The 14,961-nt window shown below is 36.6% G+C and overlaps 1 protein-coding gene across 1 annotated transcript in view; it reads left to right on the plus strand.

The window, feature by feature from the left end:
• FSTL5 (follistatin like 5) overlaps positions 1 to 14,961 on the plus strand; it is a 340,397-nt gene that overhangs the window by 134,222 nt on the left and 191,214 nt on the right. The window contains exon 4 of the mRNA XM_026699957.2: positions 6,780 to 7,028. Coding sequence (XP_026555742.1) covers positions 6,780 to 7,028 — 249 coding nt within the window. The remainder of the gene's footprint in view (positions 1 to 6,779; positions 7,029 to 14,961) is intronic.

Genomic DNA, 14,961 nt, shown 5'->3' on the forward strand with positions numbered 1-14,961 from the left:
CCTTCAGCAGGGCCTCTTTCTAACGGTCCAAGTGTTCCGGACTAGCAGGCTCGTAGCCTGCAAATCTGATTGGCCCGCTGAAAGCCGATCGTGATTGGTCGCCATAGACTGATGCGATTGGCCAGTAAACGGGCTGCCGCGATTGGCCCTGCCAAGAGCGGCAAACTCAAATCGCTTTCATTGGCTGCCTAGCCGCAGCCAGCCCTATATAAGGGGCTGCTGCAGCTGGGGGTTAGTTGCTCAGATCTGAAGTCACAAATAAAGAGCTTTAGTTACTATCTGAGTCTTGCCTACGTTCTTGAACCATCCTCCCAGATATAACACCAAGAACAAAGAAATATCTATTTCTAATACCACCTTGTTACATATGAGTGTAACAACATTAACAACATAATGATTATATGCATCTCTAGCATATTTACTTACATTTTATTTTTGAATTTTCTTATTTCTTACACTGTTAACATTTATTTTTTTATAAAAGCTTATATCTTAGGGATGATTAAACAAAATAAACATTAAGCACATCATAAGGGAATATCTAGGGCCAATTTTCATTTCAAATTCAGTGATATTTTTTGTACGTATGACAGTATTTCCTGCATTTGATTTCAAGAATACAAATCATTATGTGTCCTACCATGTTAGTCTCAAAAAGAGTCAGATTTTATTAAAATGACCATTTTATGTGTCCATCCCCTCTGATGTTCTCAGACAGATCTGGAGAATTCATGGTAATATGATGAGCATGGACTAGTCCCAGTTTTATCACTAGTTTATCCTATGTAGAGGCTTCATATGTTTTAAGCTTTTCCATCTCAACAAATATGAATTGATATAAAAGTAGTATGAGTACCATCAATCCTTGTCATCGATTGATCAATTCCTCAAAAGAATGGAGTTAAATGGAATTGCTAACTTGTATGAGGAAACAAAACAATTAAATTGGCCCAATTCTTGTGCTTAATGGATGAACTGGTTTTCAAACTGCACTTAAGAAATTCTTCAGTTATCAAGGGCAGCTCTGTTTAATGCTTTCTGGAAAATGAGTCAAACAAAATTTGGACTTTTTTTCAACCAGCCAAATTGTTGAAGGAAGCCAATATTTATTTGCCTGTTTTATGGAATTATCATGTATGATAAACACCTGTAGTTATTTATTTATTTTTGTTTGTTTATTTTGGGATTTTTTTTTCTGCCCAGAATTATATATTTAAATAGGTAGCTATATCAGTCAAACAAATAAACAGGCACCAACATGTTATTTTAAAAATATTTTTGTGTTTTTAGATATGAAAAGGCAGATAAATATTAGGCTTTCATGGAGAAAATCTGTCTATGGTAGTAGGAGTCGAAAATAAGTTGATTGCACTTAATCAAATATTAGGCTTAGAAAAAGGATTAGTATTCATGTAGCAAGTATAAACAAAGCAATAATAGCAGTACAAAGTGGAGACTAAGCTTCAAAAGAAAGAACAGGGATTTCAAAAGTAATCAAGCAAGGGTTAAGCATCAAAATAAGACCAAAAGTCTAGCACACCTGATTATCTAGCATATATTGCATTTAGCCTGGATGGATTGGATTGCTTCTTAAACCCTACAAGATTTAAGCACCCACCCACCTGGAATATCTTACATTCTTTGTTGTTTTCAGGAAAAATCAAAAACAAGAAGTCTCTAGCTATTTCTTCTGCTATTTAACTTCAAGAGTGGGGAAATTGTGTTTACTAGTCTTAGAAATTCAGCATACTTGCTTTCCTGGGCTTTCTAACCAGAGATAAAAAAAGAATAGCTTCTGGTAAATGGATGTGCAGTTTGATCTCTGGAAACTTACCTTACTGAAAAGGCTTTGCAAAGCTATCATCTGAGTTACATTGCACTAGTAAACAGAAATATTTATATTGCATCCGTCTTTATATGGAACATTGAAAGTTAAATTATACTGTAGAATAGGCAGTGTAAACACTTCAAGTTATGTGCTTAAAAAATAAAGAAATCGGAACATGTCACAGTCTCCAAATCATGCATTTAACAATCTGGTTGGAGATTATATATCTTTTGGAAAGCATTAGGCTTTCTTAGCTGTGTGGCATTAAATTATGAGCGCTTTATAATTTAATTTAACTTTAGAGGGATGATCACAATGTATAGCCCTATTTCTGCTTGTGATTCCTCTAAAACGTAGCTCCTGCCAAGTTCTTCTAAAATTTCTCTCTGAATTATAATTTTAGTGAAATATAAGAATAACTGTGCTAAATTAAGTTAACATTAATTAAAATACATTTATATTATGTTTGCATTCTGTCCTAACCAAGTTCTTATTCTGGACCATTCACTTTGGAAATATGGCCTGTAGCATATTGTTCAAAAGATGAAAGCTTCTGCTTTTAGATCTTCAGATAGCTTACCCTAAAATAATTCTTTTTAACCAGGATCAAATGAAGGCTATTCCTAAGTACCTATGCTCAAGCTGCTATACAATTAAAATGATATTTTAAAAAGTAACATTCCAGAACAGCAAACTATTTATTAAGTAAAATTCAGGATCTATTATTAAAATTTAAATCGGGAAGAATGATCTTCTATTTCATGATACTGTTATGTCCCTTTCTTAAGCAGTTACCAATACAACATTTGTAGCTGAGATTAAGAATAGAACTTTTAGCACTGCTTCTGAAATACACAGGTTTACATAAGAGTCAAAATTATTTTAGATCATATAAATGTAGAGGGTTAGGGCTTTGTAACATAAAGCAGTATCTTGAAACAGGACCAGAAACAATCTGGAACTTGTAAACTTAATATTTGATCACTGCAATAATTTCTGCAAAAGAGAGATCTCATTTGGAGGTTGTTATATTGATCTAAATCAGTGGTTCCCAAACTTTTTCAGTCCAACGCCACCTTGGTGCTACAAATTCATCCTCGGTGCCCCCCACCAAGGGGTGGGATTCAAATTTCTGTGGGTGTGGTTTAATTTGAGGATGTGCCTTGCTGATCACGTGACTGGGTGGGCATGGCTTGCTGGTCATGTGACTGGCTGGTGTGGCTTGCTGTTTGGGAATGGCTTGCTGGTCACATGACCTGGTAGGTGTGGTGTGGTGTGGTGGTCATGTGGCTGGGTGGGCATGGCCAGGTGACTGGCAAATCAAATACAAGTGGTCCTCAGTTAATGGCCAGTTGTTTAGCAAGTGTTCTAATTTATGACTCACCTCCCAAGAGCTACTTGACCTGTTTTTGGAGTTTTGACAGCCATGCACACACATACGCACACCCTCACTTCCAATCCTGCTGGAACAAGTCATTGGACTAGAATCAGCAAAGCATCTCTGATTAGATTCTAGCAGTGAATAGAATCTAATCAGAGATGCTTTGCCAATTCTTGTTGATTTGTTTTATCTGTATTTCTTTATTTTATGTTGCTGAATTGCATTGACATGTGTGTCCCTTCTTGTGCACAGCCCAGAAGCTTTTGTGATTGTTTGCAGCAAAAATTACCAACCGCTGGCTTTGCTCTACTTTTCAAATGTTCCGCCACTGCCATTTTTTGGTGCCGGCCCCGCAGGTCCACCTCATTGAGCCCGTTTCCCCAGAGGGGCCTGCCCAAGCAAGTCCGAGTGGAGTGGTGCACCCAGTCAATGGGGTGAGCCTGAGAAAGGGAAAGAGAGAGAGAGAAAGAGAGAGAAAAAGAAAGGGAAAAGGAAAAGAAAGAAAAAGTGACAGACAAAAAAAGAGGGGAGAATGGAAGGAAGGGACAGAAAGAAAAAGAAATAAAGGAGGGAGGGAAGGAGGAGAAAGATAATGAGATATCTATTCTAGTCCAATCACCTGCTCCAGCAGGGTTAGAAGGGAGTGTGTGTGTGTGTGTGTGTGTGTGTGTGTGTGTGTGTATTCTCCTTGTAATTTACCAGTACATTTTGGTTTTGCCAAATGTAATACATTTAATACATTGGGGAAAAGTAATTTTTTAGGGTGGAGATCTAGTCCAATGGATCCTTTTTAAAGCCTCAACAAAATGTGAGAGCTTCCTCATAGTCTTGACCATGTTTCGTCCACAAAACCTTTAATAGAAGCCAAAGATGTTTCAATATGGAAAAGGGCCTCAAGTCGAAACTAGGCCTCATTTCAATCTGATCATCATTTCTGTCTCTCTCGCTCCCTCCCTCCCCCCTCTTTCTTTGTCTGTCCCTTTTTCTTTTCCTTTTCCCTTTCTTTTCTTCCTTTTCTCTTTCTCTCTCTCTCTTTCTTTTCTCTCTCTCTCTTTCCCTCTCTCAGGCTCACCCCATTTATTTGGTGCACTTCTCTGCTCGGATTTGCTTGGGCAAGTCCCTCCAGTGCAACGGACTCAATGGGGTGGACCTGCAGGACCGGCACCTAGAATGTAGCAGTAGCAGCAGACTTTCCCGACTTGCCTGCGGGGCTGGCGTCTCCTTTCTCCCACACTTCTCCTCCCTTTTCCTTTCTTTTCTCGTTTCCTCGCTTGCTTTTTCTTTTTCTATTTTACACCATGATAAAATAATAATAAAGAAATGATGAAGAAAACACAGAGAAAGGGAGATTGGGTGAGAATCATGGGGGGGACATGCAAAAGGAAGTCCACCTTCTGCTCCAGAGCTGGCATGAAAGACTCCCTAGAATGTAGCCCCCCCAAGACTGAAAAGATCCTCCCCTCCCACTTTCTCCACTTCTCTCTCTGCTCGGAACTGTCTCCTCCATTGGGTGAAGTCAAGGGAGACTCTGCTCAGAGACTGATGACACTGGAGCAGGGAGAATTCCCATTGGTGCTTCAGCTCATCTGGCCCCTCCCAGCTCAAACTCCGAGAAAAATGTTTCCTTCCCCTCAACATACATTCCTCCTCTGACACACACAAACACACACACACACAAACACACAAGTTTATTTCATGGGTAGATTCTGCCGTGGGAAGAGCTGCGGCACTGGACGACAAGGAGGGAGAGGTAGCCATCTGCGTGCACCTGTTTCTTCCCCCTGAGGCTGCCGGATAGAGTGCCAGCACCCCTCTGCCACCTCTTAGCGCCCCCCTGCCGGCCCCCTTGCCTCTTAGTGCCCCCCTAAGGCATCCCACTGCCCCCCGGGGGGGGTGTTGCCCACTTTGGGAACCACTGATGTAGAGGACTTACATTTATTAGATAAAATTTCCCTGAATATCTGGCAGATCTGTGTATATTTCACAGTTGGTCACATGTAGGCAGCAGTGCATTGATTTACAATATGGTCCGTGCTTTAGAGAACTTTTGCACAAAACAGTGTGAGTTTGCTTAGAATAAAAGTGGACTTAGTGATTGTGGCATATTGGCCAAAATATTGATGAAATGTAAGGTGTTCTGTTTCCCAAAGTCTAGAACATTTTCTAGTATTAATATTTTGAGTGCATTACTAAACTATACTTATATTCAGCAAGATCTGCCTTAATTAAGGGCATTTCAATATTCCACCTGTTTTTTTCAGTGTGTCACACATTCGAAATAAGTTGAATTCTGATTTCCTAAGTTTGATCTTAGTCCAAAGGCCAAGAAATAATGTGGGATTTTAGAAGTTGCTGTCTAGTGGGAGGAAGTGATAGTAAATTAGTTTTAAAAAGTTGATTGTGTTGCAGTGAAATTCCAGGATACCTGATGTTTTTGTGTATTAGGGAAGATCTAATGAAGCTATGATTAGTTTATGGTCAAGAATCAGAAATAGGAAATCCAGCTACTGAGAGGTTAAATTATATGCAGGCATTTCCATCTTTGATAAATACAAGCCCTCCATTCTTCTGGAAGATTATCCCCAAATATTATATGAAGCTAAAATTGGCTGTTATTTGGAGAGGTCTGTGTCAAGTGTTTACCAAGGGATATTATTGCAAGCAAGCAGTCCAATTTCCTTTATTCACAAATCAAGTAAAAATCATCATAAATTGTTAATGTCTATTGCCTACTTTGATTTTATAAAGTAGGAGAAAATGATGAACTTACCTTTATTACATTGTAAGCTACCCAGAGTTGCTGTTTTAGTGAGAAGGGCAGCATAGAAATCTCATAAATAAAATAAATACAAATTTCAACTGAAGTAGGGGCTTCTGGATACAAACTGGTATAAAAAGAGCTGTAGAGTGAGCTTTGGAACAAAAAATAATTTCACCCCAAGTTGGTATCTACTGTGGTCAGAAACATATGTAATATGGTACTTAAAAATCCTGAATAGAATTCGTAATATTAATAATATTAATTTTAATTTAATGTCCATTAGACTGTGAATTTCTATTGTGTTTTCCGCTGGAGCCATGAGGACTAGTATTTTTATTAAAGTATTAAAATTCTTAATGAATTCTCAAATTTATTTGCAAGTCAAAGGAAATTGGTGAATATATTATTCTCTCAGTGTGTTTGTCTCAAGGCACAATTATTACAAATATCTATTTTCTGCCTGTTCTATGTACAGTAGAACCTCTGGTCACTAACACTTCTGACCATGACCAAACTGGGTTCTGACCAAAAATTTTTTAATCTGGTCACGAACACATACTCGAATGGCGATCAAACACGACTCCTGACTCAGATATCCCTGAAGACAAAACATTAGAAGATGAAGAAATCACCCAAGTCATGGAATGAATTATGGTCATGACCAGAGGTTCTACTGTACAGTGACATCATCAGAACTATTTGTTATTATTTTCCTTTAAATAGTCTTCACACCTCCATAGGTACTGTGGATATGACAAAAATATGAGATTGTGGCTTATAACCTAACAGCCTTTTCCATTTCTTTTTAGGGTCTGTGAATCATGGTGTTTTCCCTGGATCCTGTGAAAATAAGTATTGTGGCTTGGGTAGGCATTGTGTTGTCAATAGAGAAACAGGACAAGGGGAATGTGCCTGCATGGAATATTGCAAGTCTCATTACAAGCCTGTTTGCGGTTCTGATGGGGAATTCTATGAAAACCACTGTGAAGTGCACCGGGCTGCCTGCCTGAAAAAGCAAAAGATTACTATTGTCCACAATGAAGACTGCTTCTTCAAAGGCAAGTAGTGTGGGATAATAGCTTAAAGACATGACTTTATTTATTTATTAAATTTATTTGCCACCCATCTAATTTCAAAATCAGTTACCTATTTTGAAGTTACTTTGATTAAGGTCTGGGAAATGTACAGTGGTGTGTATTGTGAGGAAATAATGAGAAAGTTTAAGTTTTTACTGGGAGAAGTCTTCCAGTCCTCAACTATCTCTTTGGAAAAACGAGGATTGCAGATAAATTGTATGCTAGATAGGATTGTTGGAACAGAATCTTATGATCTCAATTTGGAGAGGTAGCCTCTGTGATTAAGGTTGAATTACAAGAAATGCACCTTCAACTCTCAGTGGAACAATTTACGTGTAAATTTTTGGAAACTCAAATGTTATGACTATAGTGAGTAAATGTCAGAGGTGAATCTGTTGTTCCTTTCTAATCATTTTTAAATGTCCTTATTTTATTTTCATCTGCTCTTTTCTTTTTGTCTCTGTGCTGATCTTGTCACTTTTTTTTTCTTAACATAATTTAATTATTCTTATTGCAATAATTGGTTGTATTATATTATTTTTATATAGTATTGAAGGCTTTATAAAGCTATAAATTAAGAGTGAGGGCATTTTATAGTTTTATAGGACATACAAAACTTCATTGGAACAAGAAGGAATCCATAGAAAAATTGGAGGATCTTATTTTTCTCCAAGAATTGGAGAAAAATTCTTGCATGAATTGTTCTGCTTCACAAAGAATTTGCCCTGAACTCCAGGGAAGGCAGTAATAAATTAACAAATAATATGTGAATTCTGATTGTTATCCATGCCTGCAGAGAACTAAACCTTGGCTTTCAAATTATCACAAACATCACTTAAGGGCTAATTCAATAGCCTTGGGGCCTTTTATTTGTTGATATTGAAGCCTCTAGCGATAAATAAAATCTCAATATGTCATTAGACATTAAAATATATTTATTTCTTAAACAAACAAAACTACAAATGGAATTGTAAAGTAGAGCTTTGGCCACTTAACTGGAAACTGTTCTATTGCCAGGACAAAGCAGACTTGAAGACTGGAGTTGAATTCAGCTCTTTATTAGCAACCAGTAACTTCACTAAAGTCGAGCAGCGGCAGCCCTTTTTATAGCGGCTGCTCGCGGCTCGCAACCAATGGCATTTATTTAAACTTCCCGCCGCTATAGCAGCCAATCCGAAACTGTCATTATTAACCAATTGTTAAGCTATGTGGACTAACCAATAGGAATGTGGTATTAGAAGTATGTACATGAATACAGTACAGAAACATTTTTCATTAATCAGAAAACCAATATCTGGGATTATTACTGAGTTATGTTATTTTATGTTTATCAAAGTTCATCATCTCCAAAATATTGTTGCGGGCTACAGTAAATGACTTGAATGGCTGCATACAGCCTTTTAGACGTGAGTTTGAGACTGAGGTGGGATTCTACCAATTTGGACCAGTTCTATAGAACTGGTTGTTACAATTCTGTGCAGTTCGGAGAACTGGCAAATTGCACCATTGGCTGGCTCCTCCCCTGCCCACCCGCCCCAACCAGGAGGCTTTCCTGAGGCCCAGTCAGGGGGGGTATTCAGGAGGTTGGGGGAGGGAGATGTGGCCTGAGAGCAGAGCTGAACCTTTCTTAGGATTGAAGTTTCTATTTTTTCAGTGCAGACTCAGGCAGCAGATTGCAGAAAGGCAGATCTTGTGAGTGACTCTGTGATTCTGCAAGCAACTCAATCTGCCTGCCTGCTTTGCCTGATTTTGGCTAAAAGTTGCTCTTTTCTTTAAATAAAATATTCAATGTTTACATATACATTTACAATATTTACATACAAGCCACACCCAGCCAGTCACATGACCACCAAGCCACACCCACACATTAGGTCACGCCCACAGAACCGGTTGTTAAGAAATTTGAATTCCACCCCTGTTTGAGACTCATGAATTAAAGGAAAGGTCAGTACCAAATTGTTTGTTGAGACGACAGCTGGTTGCATAAGAATGAGATGTATTTCTGAGGCCTAATTTAGATTTAACTTTAACAACATGGTTGCTATTGTTCACTATTTGATTGTATCATTAAAACTGCATGAGCATATTATACATGATTGTATCTGCACTACTGATGCTAATTCATATTCATGAAATTCAAGCAATAGACGTGATACAAAGCTTTGGATAATAATGACTTACATGTATACATCAAACATTATTCTTCTCCTTATGAATTCTCCGTAGGAATAATAACAAATCTATCTCTTTTTAAAATCAATTATATAAAGATACTCTTAACATGTGGGATGGGGAATTACTGAAAAGGCACAATCAACATTTCTGCATAATCACAGGTGCTTTTCTCATCTTTGGTCTGATTATCATTTTTAAAGTCCTGCAAGAATCATAGATGCCTTTGTGTCTGTCTGCTCCAAGTTAAGTCTACCCATTGAATAAGAGCTGGCAAAAAGATTTATTAGGTGATGTTCTCCAATGCCAGGACATCTATAGGACTGGACAACTTTGTTCCAGTTGTTTCCAAACAACTTTAGTGACTTTGATTTACAAGAAAGCATAGAAGATAATGGAGGAATAGTTGGTGAACATGATAAAACAAGCAAAGATGGCAAATTGCTTAGAGAAAATCAACAACTATATATTTATTAATTATTGGAAATTTCTAATTGACTTTTTTGCTGAAAAAATGAGCTGGTGATTTATAGATTTGATTATCAGAAATGTAGATTATGAAAAGAAGGACATTATGATGTAATTTGAATGACGGAGGATAAAATGTAAATACACTTATAATTGCTTTCAAGAAGATTGAAATCAACTTCTTTATTACCTTTTTCTTTTTTCTTTTCTTTATTCCTTTTTTACATCATTCCTTTTCTTTATTAATTTCTAAATTAGCATCTACTTTTATTTATGTTGAAAACTTCTTCAATAAAAGATAATTTTTAAAAGGAAATCATCCAAGGTAATGACAATAGAATGAGACAAGTGACATTTTTTTCTAGATTATGATGGCTTTAAGTTTTAATCTGCTTAAATAGAATAGAAGGAGAAGCAAATAAAGAATAAATAGAAAGTCTTGTAAATGTTATTAATGTGTTATTTACATGCATATGTTTTCTATCGTTAAGTCTCTCATTTAATTTAAGTCTTTTGAAATTAATTGAGACTAAGAAAAAGCATAATAAAGATCTTCCAGATAGGGTCAAAGCTCTATATAGTTCAGCATTCTCTTACCCAGATATTGGAAGTCTATAAGAAGAAAGGTGGAATCGATGTGGCAATACTAGGGAAGAGAATAGAAAACAAAAATTTGGAGAAGTTCATGAAGTATCAAGATCTGAAAATCAACATTGGAATATTGTGACATAAACCAGCCCAGTGGTTATCTAGGTACTTTGTGATTTTACCTTGATTTAATGTTACTGTAGCACATTTTAGGCCAAATTCCACTCCTGTATCTGTGCTAAAAATCTTATAGTGTTTGTCAAAGACTGGATTTTGATTTCTGATTTTCCATAAAACTTCACACTATTCATATAAAAACGTGAGATTTTGTTAGCATTTTTTGCAGTTTTATAGCCAATATTTGTTTACTTCAAAATCACTGAAGGTGGCATCATAGCAATGACAAATAATAAGAGTGTTAATGATTCACTCTGGAATACGCACCTCCCAATTTTAACCAGCTTGTTTTTCATTTCCTACGACCAATTCTGTTTTCCACTGTGTCATTTTCTACAATCATTATAATGCTTTTACTGGCACAAATTATTTTCAAGCATTTGATGACACAACTATGTGATAATGAATTAAATGTCTTTCCAAACACATTATTGGCCTATAATTTGCTTGTGTTGTTCCTTTCTTTGGGTCTTTTTGAATTAGATAAATTTTGCCATTAGATAAATTTTGCCAGTACTTAGCATTTATATCTCCTTTGTACAGTAGTTCATTAAGTTGTTTAGCTATAACTGAATGTAAGCTAGTCAGAAATTTGAGCCAAAAGTCATGCATTGACCATTTCCAGGAGATGCCCATTTTAAAACCTTTTTCATTTGGTTTTCAACTATTTCTGCTGTTATTATTCATCTTTCCATTTGCTTTTTAATAAATTCATCCTCAAATTATTTTATCTATTCGGTATTTTTATTATAGACTTTTTGGGATTCTCATAGATTTTTTTCAGAATTATATTTTTCCTTTTTGTTTGATTTTCCATTTTCAGAATCTCTAATGATATTTTGATAGAATCACCTCTGGGGGGATCAAAGTAGATTATTTTGCTTAAATTGGGTGATTTGTGGCCGTTGTGTTCTGTGTTTCCAGATATTGTTGTGATTTGTTGGTTTTTTTATTTTTTATTTCTGGGGCTAAGCCAATATTTTTTAAGGCTTGTCTTGATCTTTACAATATTCTGGTTTTGTTCTATAATGTTCTTTAAATTAAGCGCATCTGGTCTTAATTTCTTTATCTTGGCCTTCGGTCTGTTCTAAACTTTAGTTTAAATATGATTTTGCTTTGGGTTTCTAACTTTGATACCCTGTCCTTTGTAACCAGCACTGCTGTACTGTAAGCAAATGAATAGTCTGTCTCATAGATGTAATTATATATCTCAGTCCAGAGGTGGTATTCAGCAGGTTCTGACTAATTCTGGAGAACCAGTAGTGGAAATTTTGAGTAGTTTGGAGAACCGGCAAATACCACCTCTGACTGGAGACTTTACAGTATCCTTCCCCTGCCAAGCCCACCAAGCCATGTCCGCAGAACCGGTAGTAAACATTTTTGAATCCCACCATTGTCTCAGTCCTACAAGATAGATCCCCAAAAGAAACAAAACATACATTAGTACATATTTCATTTGTGACAGCTATGATAAGTTTTCATGTCTTTTTCTTTCCCTCCCACATCTTTTTGTGAAGCTGAAAGGGCTTGTCTGAAACTTCATTCATTAGATTCTTGGCGCAGGCTTAAGTCCGATTTATCTTTCTCTTGACAGCAGCTCTTCCTTCAATTCTTCAAGGTCATTCCCTATTTTCTACACAATACATTAGCAACAGTTGTCCAGAGTTTTCTCTTTGTTTACTATATTTGTGTGTGTGTGTGTCTCCGTGTGTGTCCCAAAATTATAAGGTCATCTGATCATTTAGAAAAAATATATTTATTTATTTATTTTTGTCAATTGCATACAAGATAATAGGTATTGTCTACCTGACTCTGTGGTTTCTTCCCCAAACCCCAAAAACTTTAACCTTAGACTTTCTCACCTCACCCCTTTCCTAAGAGGTCTGTAGGGGGTGTGCATAAGCACACCAATGTGCCTACCGTCCCTGTCCTATTGTTTCTTTTATTTTTCTTATATGTATCCATATATTCATAACTACGTTTTTACTTATACTTATTATCTTGTAAGCAATTGACAAATCAAATCAAATAAATAAAAATAAATATAAGTAAAAACATAGTTATGAATACACGGATACATATAAGAAAAAATAAATAAATAAACAATAGGACAGAGACAGTAGGCATGTTGGTGTGCTTATGCAAGCCCCCTACAGCCCTTTTAGGAAAGGGGTTTGGTCAATAGTAGACAGTCTAAGGTTAAAGTTTTTGGGGTTTGTGGAAGAAACCACAGAGTCAAGTAGAGTATTCCAGACATTGACCACTCTATTGCTGAAGTCATATTTCCTGCAATCAAGTTTGGTGTGGTTAACCTTGAGTTTGTATCTATTGTGTGCTCTTGTGTTGTTATGGTTGAAGCCAAAGTATTCATTGACAGGTAGGACATTGCAATGTATGATTTTATATACTATACTTAGATCGGACAGAAGGCGGTGTAGTTATAGGTTTTCTAGGTCTAGAATTTCGAGTTTGGTGGCATAAGGTATTCTGCAATGAGTAGAGGATCAGAGAACTCTTCTTGTGAAATATTTCTGGACTTTCTCAACTGTGTTAATATCAGATACGTAATGTGGGTTCCAGACTGATGAGCTGTATTCGAGTATTGGTCTAGCAAATGTTTTGTACGCTCTAGTTAGTACTGTGATATTACAAGAGAAAAAGCTACGTAAGATTAGGTTAACAACTCTTAATGCCTTTTTGGCTATGTAGTTGCAGTGGGCTCTAGCACTTAGGTCATTTGAGATGAGTACTCCAAGATCCTTGATAGAGTTGGATCATCAACAAGGTCTTGACTATTCAGCTCGTATTTTATTTTCTGATTTTTTTTTTGCCAATATGTAAAACAGAGCATTTATTTGTTGAGATTTGAAGTTTGACCATTCTGATATATAGTCGAGGTCTTTTTGAAGGGTAGCAGTATTGTCTGTGGTATTGAACAGCTTTACATCATCAGCGAAGAGAACGCAGTTACTCTTAATATGATCACAGAGGTCATTTATGTAAAATATGAAAAGAGTTGGTCCTAGAACACTGTCTTGGGGGACACCACTGTTGACAGGTACAGAATTTGATAGGATGCTCCCAATTTTGATCATTTGTTGTCTGTTTGACAGGAATGCTTCTATCCTGTTATGCAGGTGTGCAGAGATACCATAAGCTTTTAGTTTTAGGAGGAACTGAATCAAAGGCTTTACAGACGTCTATGTAGATTGCGTCTATTGCTTTGCCCTGATCGAGTTGTGTAGTCCATATGTTTTTGCAGTGTAAGAGTTGCAGATTGCAGGATAGTTTTTTTCTGAAACCAAATTGTTTATTAGAGAGTAGGTTGTCTGTTTCTAAGTGGAGGATGATGGATTGGTTAATAATTGATTCCATGACTTTACAGGTGATGCAGCATAAAGAGATTGGTCTGTAATTTTCAACTAGGCTGGGGTCTCCCTTTTGGAAGATAGGGATGACTGTAGCTTGTCACCATAGTTTTGGCAAGGAGCTGGTCCTGAAAGATTTTTCAAAGATTATGCTTAGCGGTTCGGCTGTGTCAGTGGATAGCTTTTTAAAGAAGTAGGCACATATTCCATCCGGTCCAATAGATAGAGATGGTTTTAAATTGAGCAGTGCTTTTTCAACATTGCCTTCTGTAAAATTGACATGTATTAGATCATTGTAGTTGTCTGTGGTTCGACTAGGAGATACCGGGCATGACCCATTGCTGTTTACAAATACTGAGCCAAAGAATGTGTTAAAGATGTTGGCTTTAATGGTCTTGTCGTTGCAGTCTTTACCATTAGGTCCTTTCAGGGGTGGGATGGACCTTGAGTCTTTTAGTTTGTTGTTTACAAAATTGTAGAATGCGTGGGTGGAATTGGTGCGTCGAAGGTTTTCCTCTTGTTTAATGTGATAATTGGTGCATTCAGTCTTTATCTGGTGGCATAAATTTTTGTATTGACTTTTGAAGTTGGCAACATGACCAGATTTGTTTTTCCACCAAAGTGATCTCTTTTTGGATTGAAGCTTCCTTATTGTTATGGGTAATTTGTTTTTTCTGGTTTTGGGAGTTGTTATTGGTACATATAGTTTGATGACTCTTTTGACTTCAAGTAAAAATATGTTGTAATGGTCTTCAACAGTATTGCATCCAGTGAATAAACGTTGCCAATCAACAGATGAGAGATCATTGTTTATAAGATCATAGTTGCCTTTTTTGAAGTTATAATTGGGGATTCCTTTGTTGTGATGATTTTTGTGTGGACGTATGTTAAGACAAAAGTTAATCATGTTGTGGTCACTGTTGGAAGAGGGTTCTTTAGTTTGTATTCCATAAATTGAATTCAAGCTATTTCAGAAGATAAGATCGAGGCACCTGTTAAGTCTAGTGTTGTTGGTTACTAGTTGTTCTAGTCCCAGATTTGTTACTGCATTGTAGAAGGTTGCATGTATGGGTTCAGTTTTACATTCATTAAGGGTCCAGTTAATATGAGATAGATTGAAGTCACCAAGAAAGATAAAAGTG

This window comes from Pseudonaja textilis, chromosome 6, assembly GCF_049901715.1.
Source record: "Pseudonaja textilis isolate UNSWEBS1 chromosome 6, rPseTex1.2, whole genome shotgun sequence".
NCBI classification, from domain to species: domain Eukaryota; kingdom Metazoa; phylum Chordata; class Lepidosauria; order Squamata; family Elapidae; genus Pseudonaja; species Pseudonaja textilis.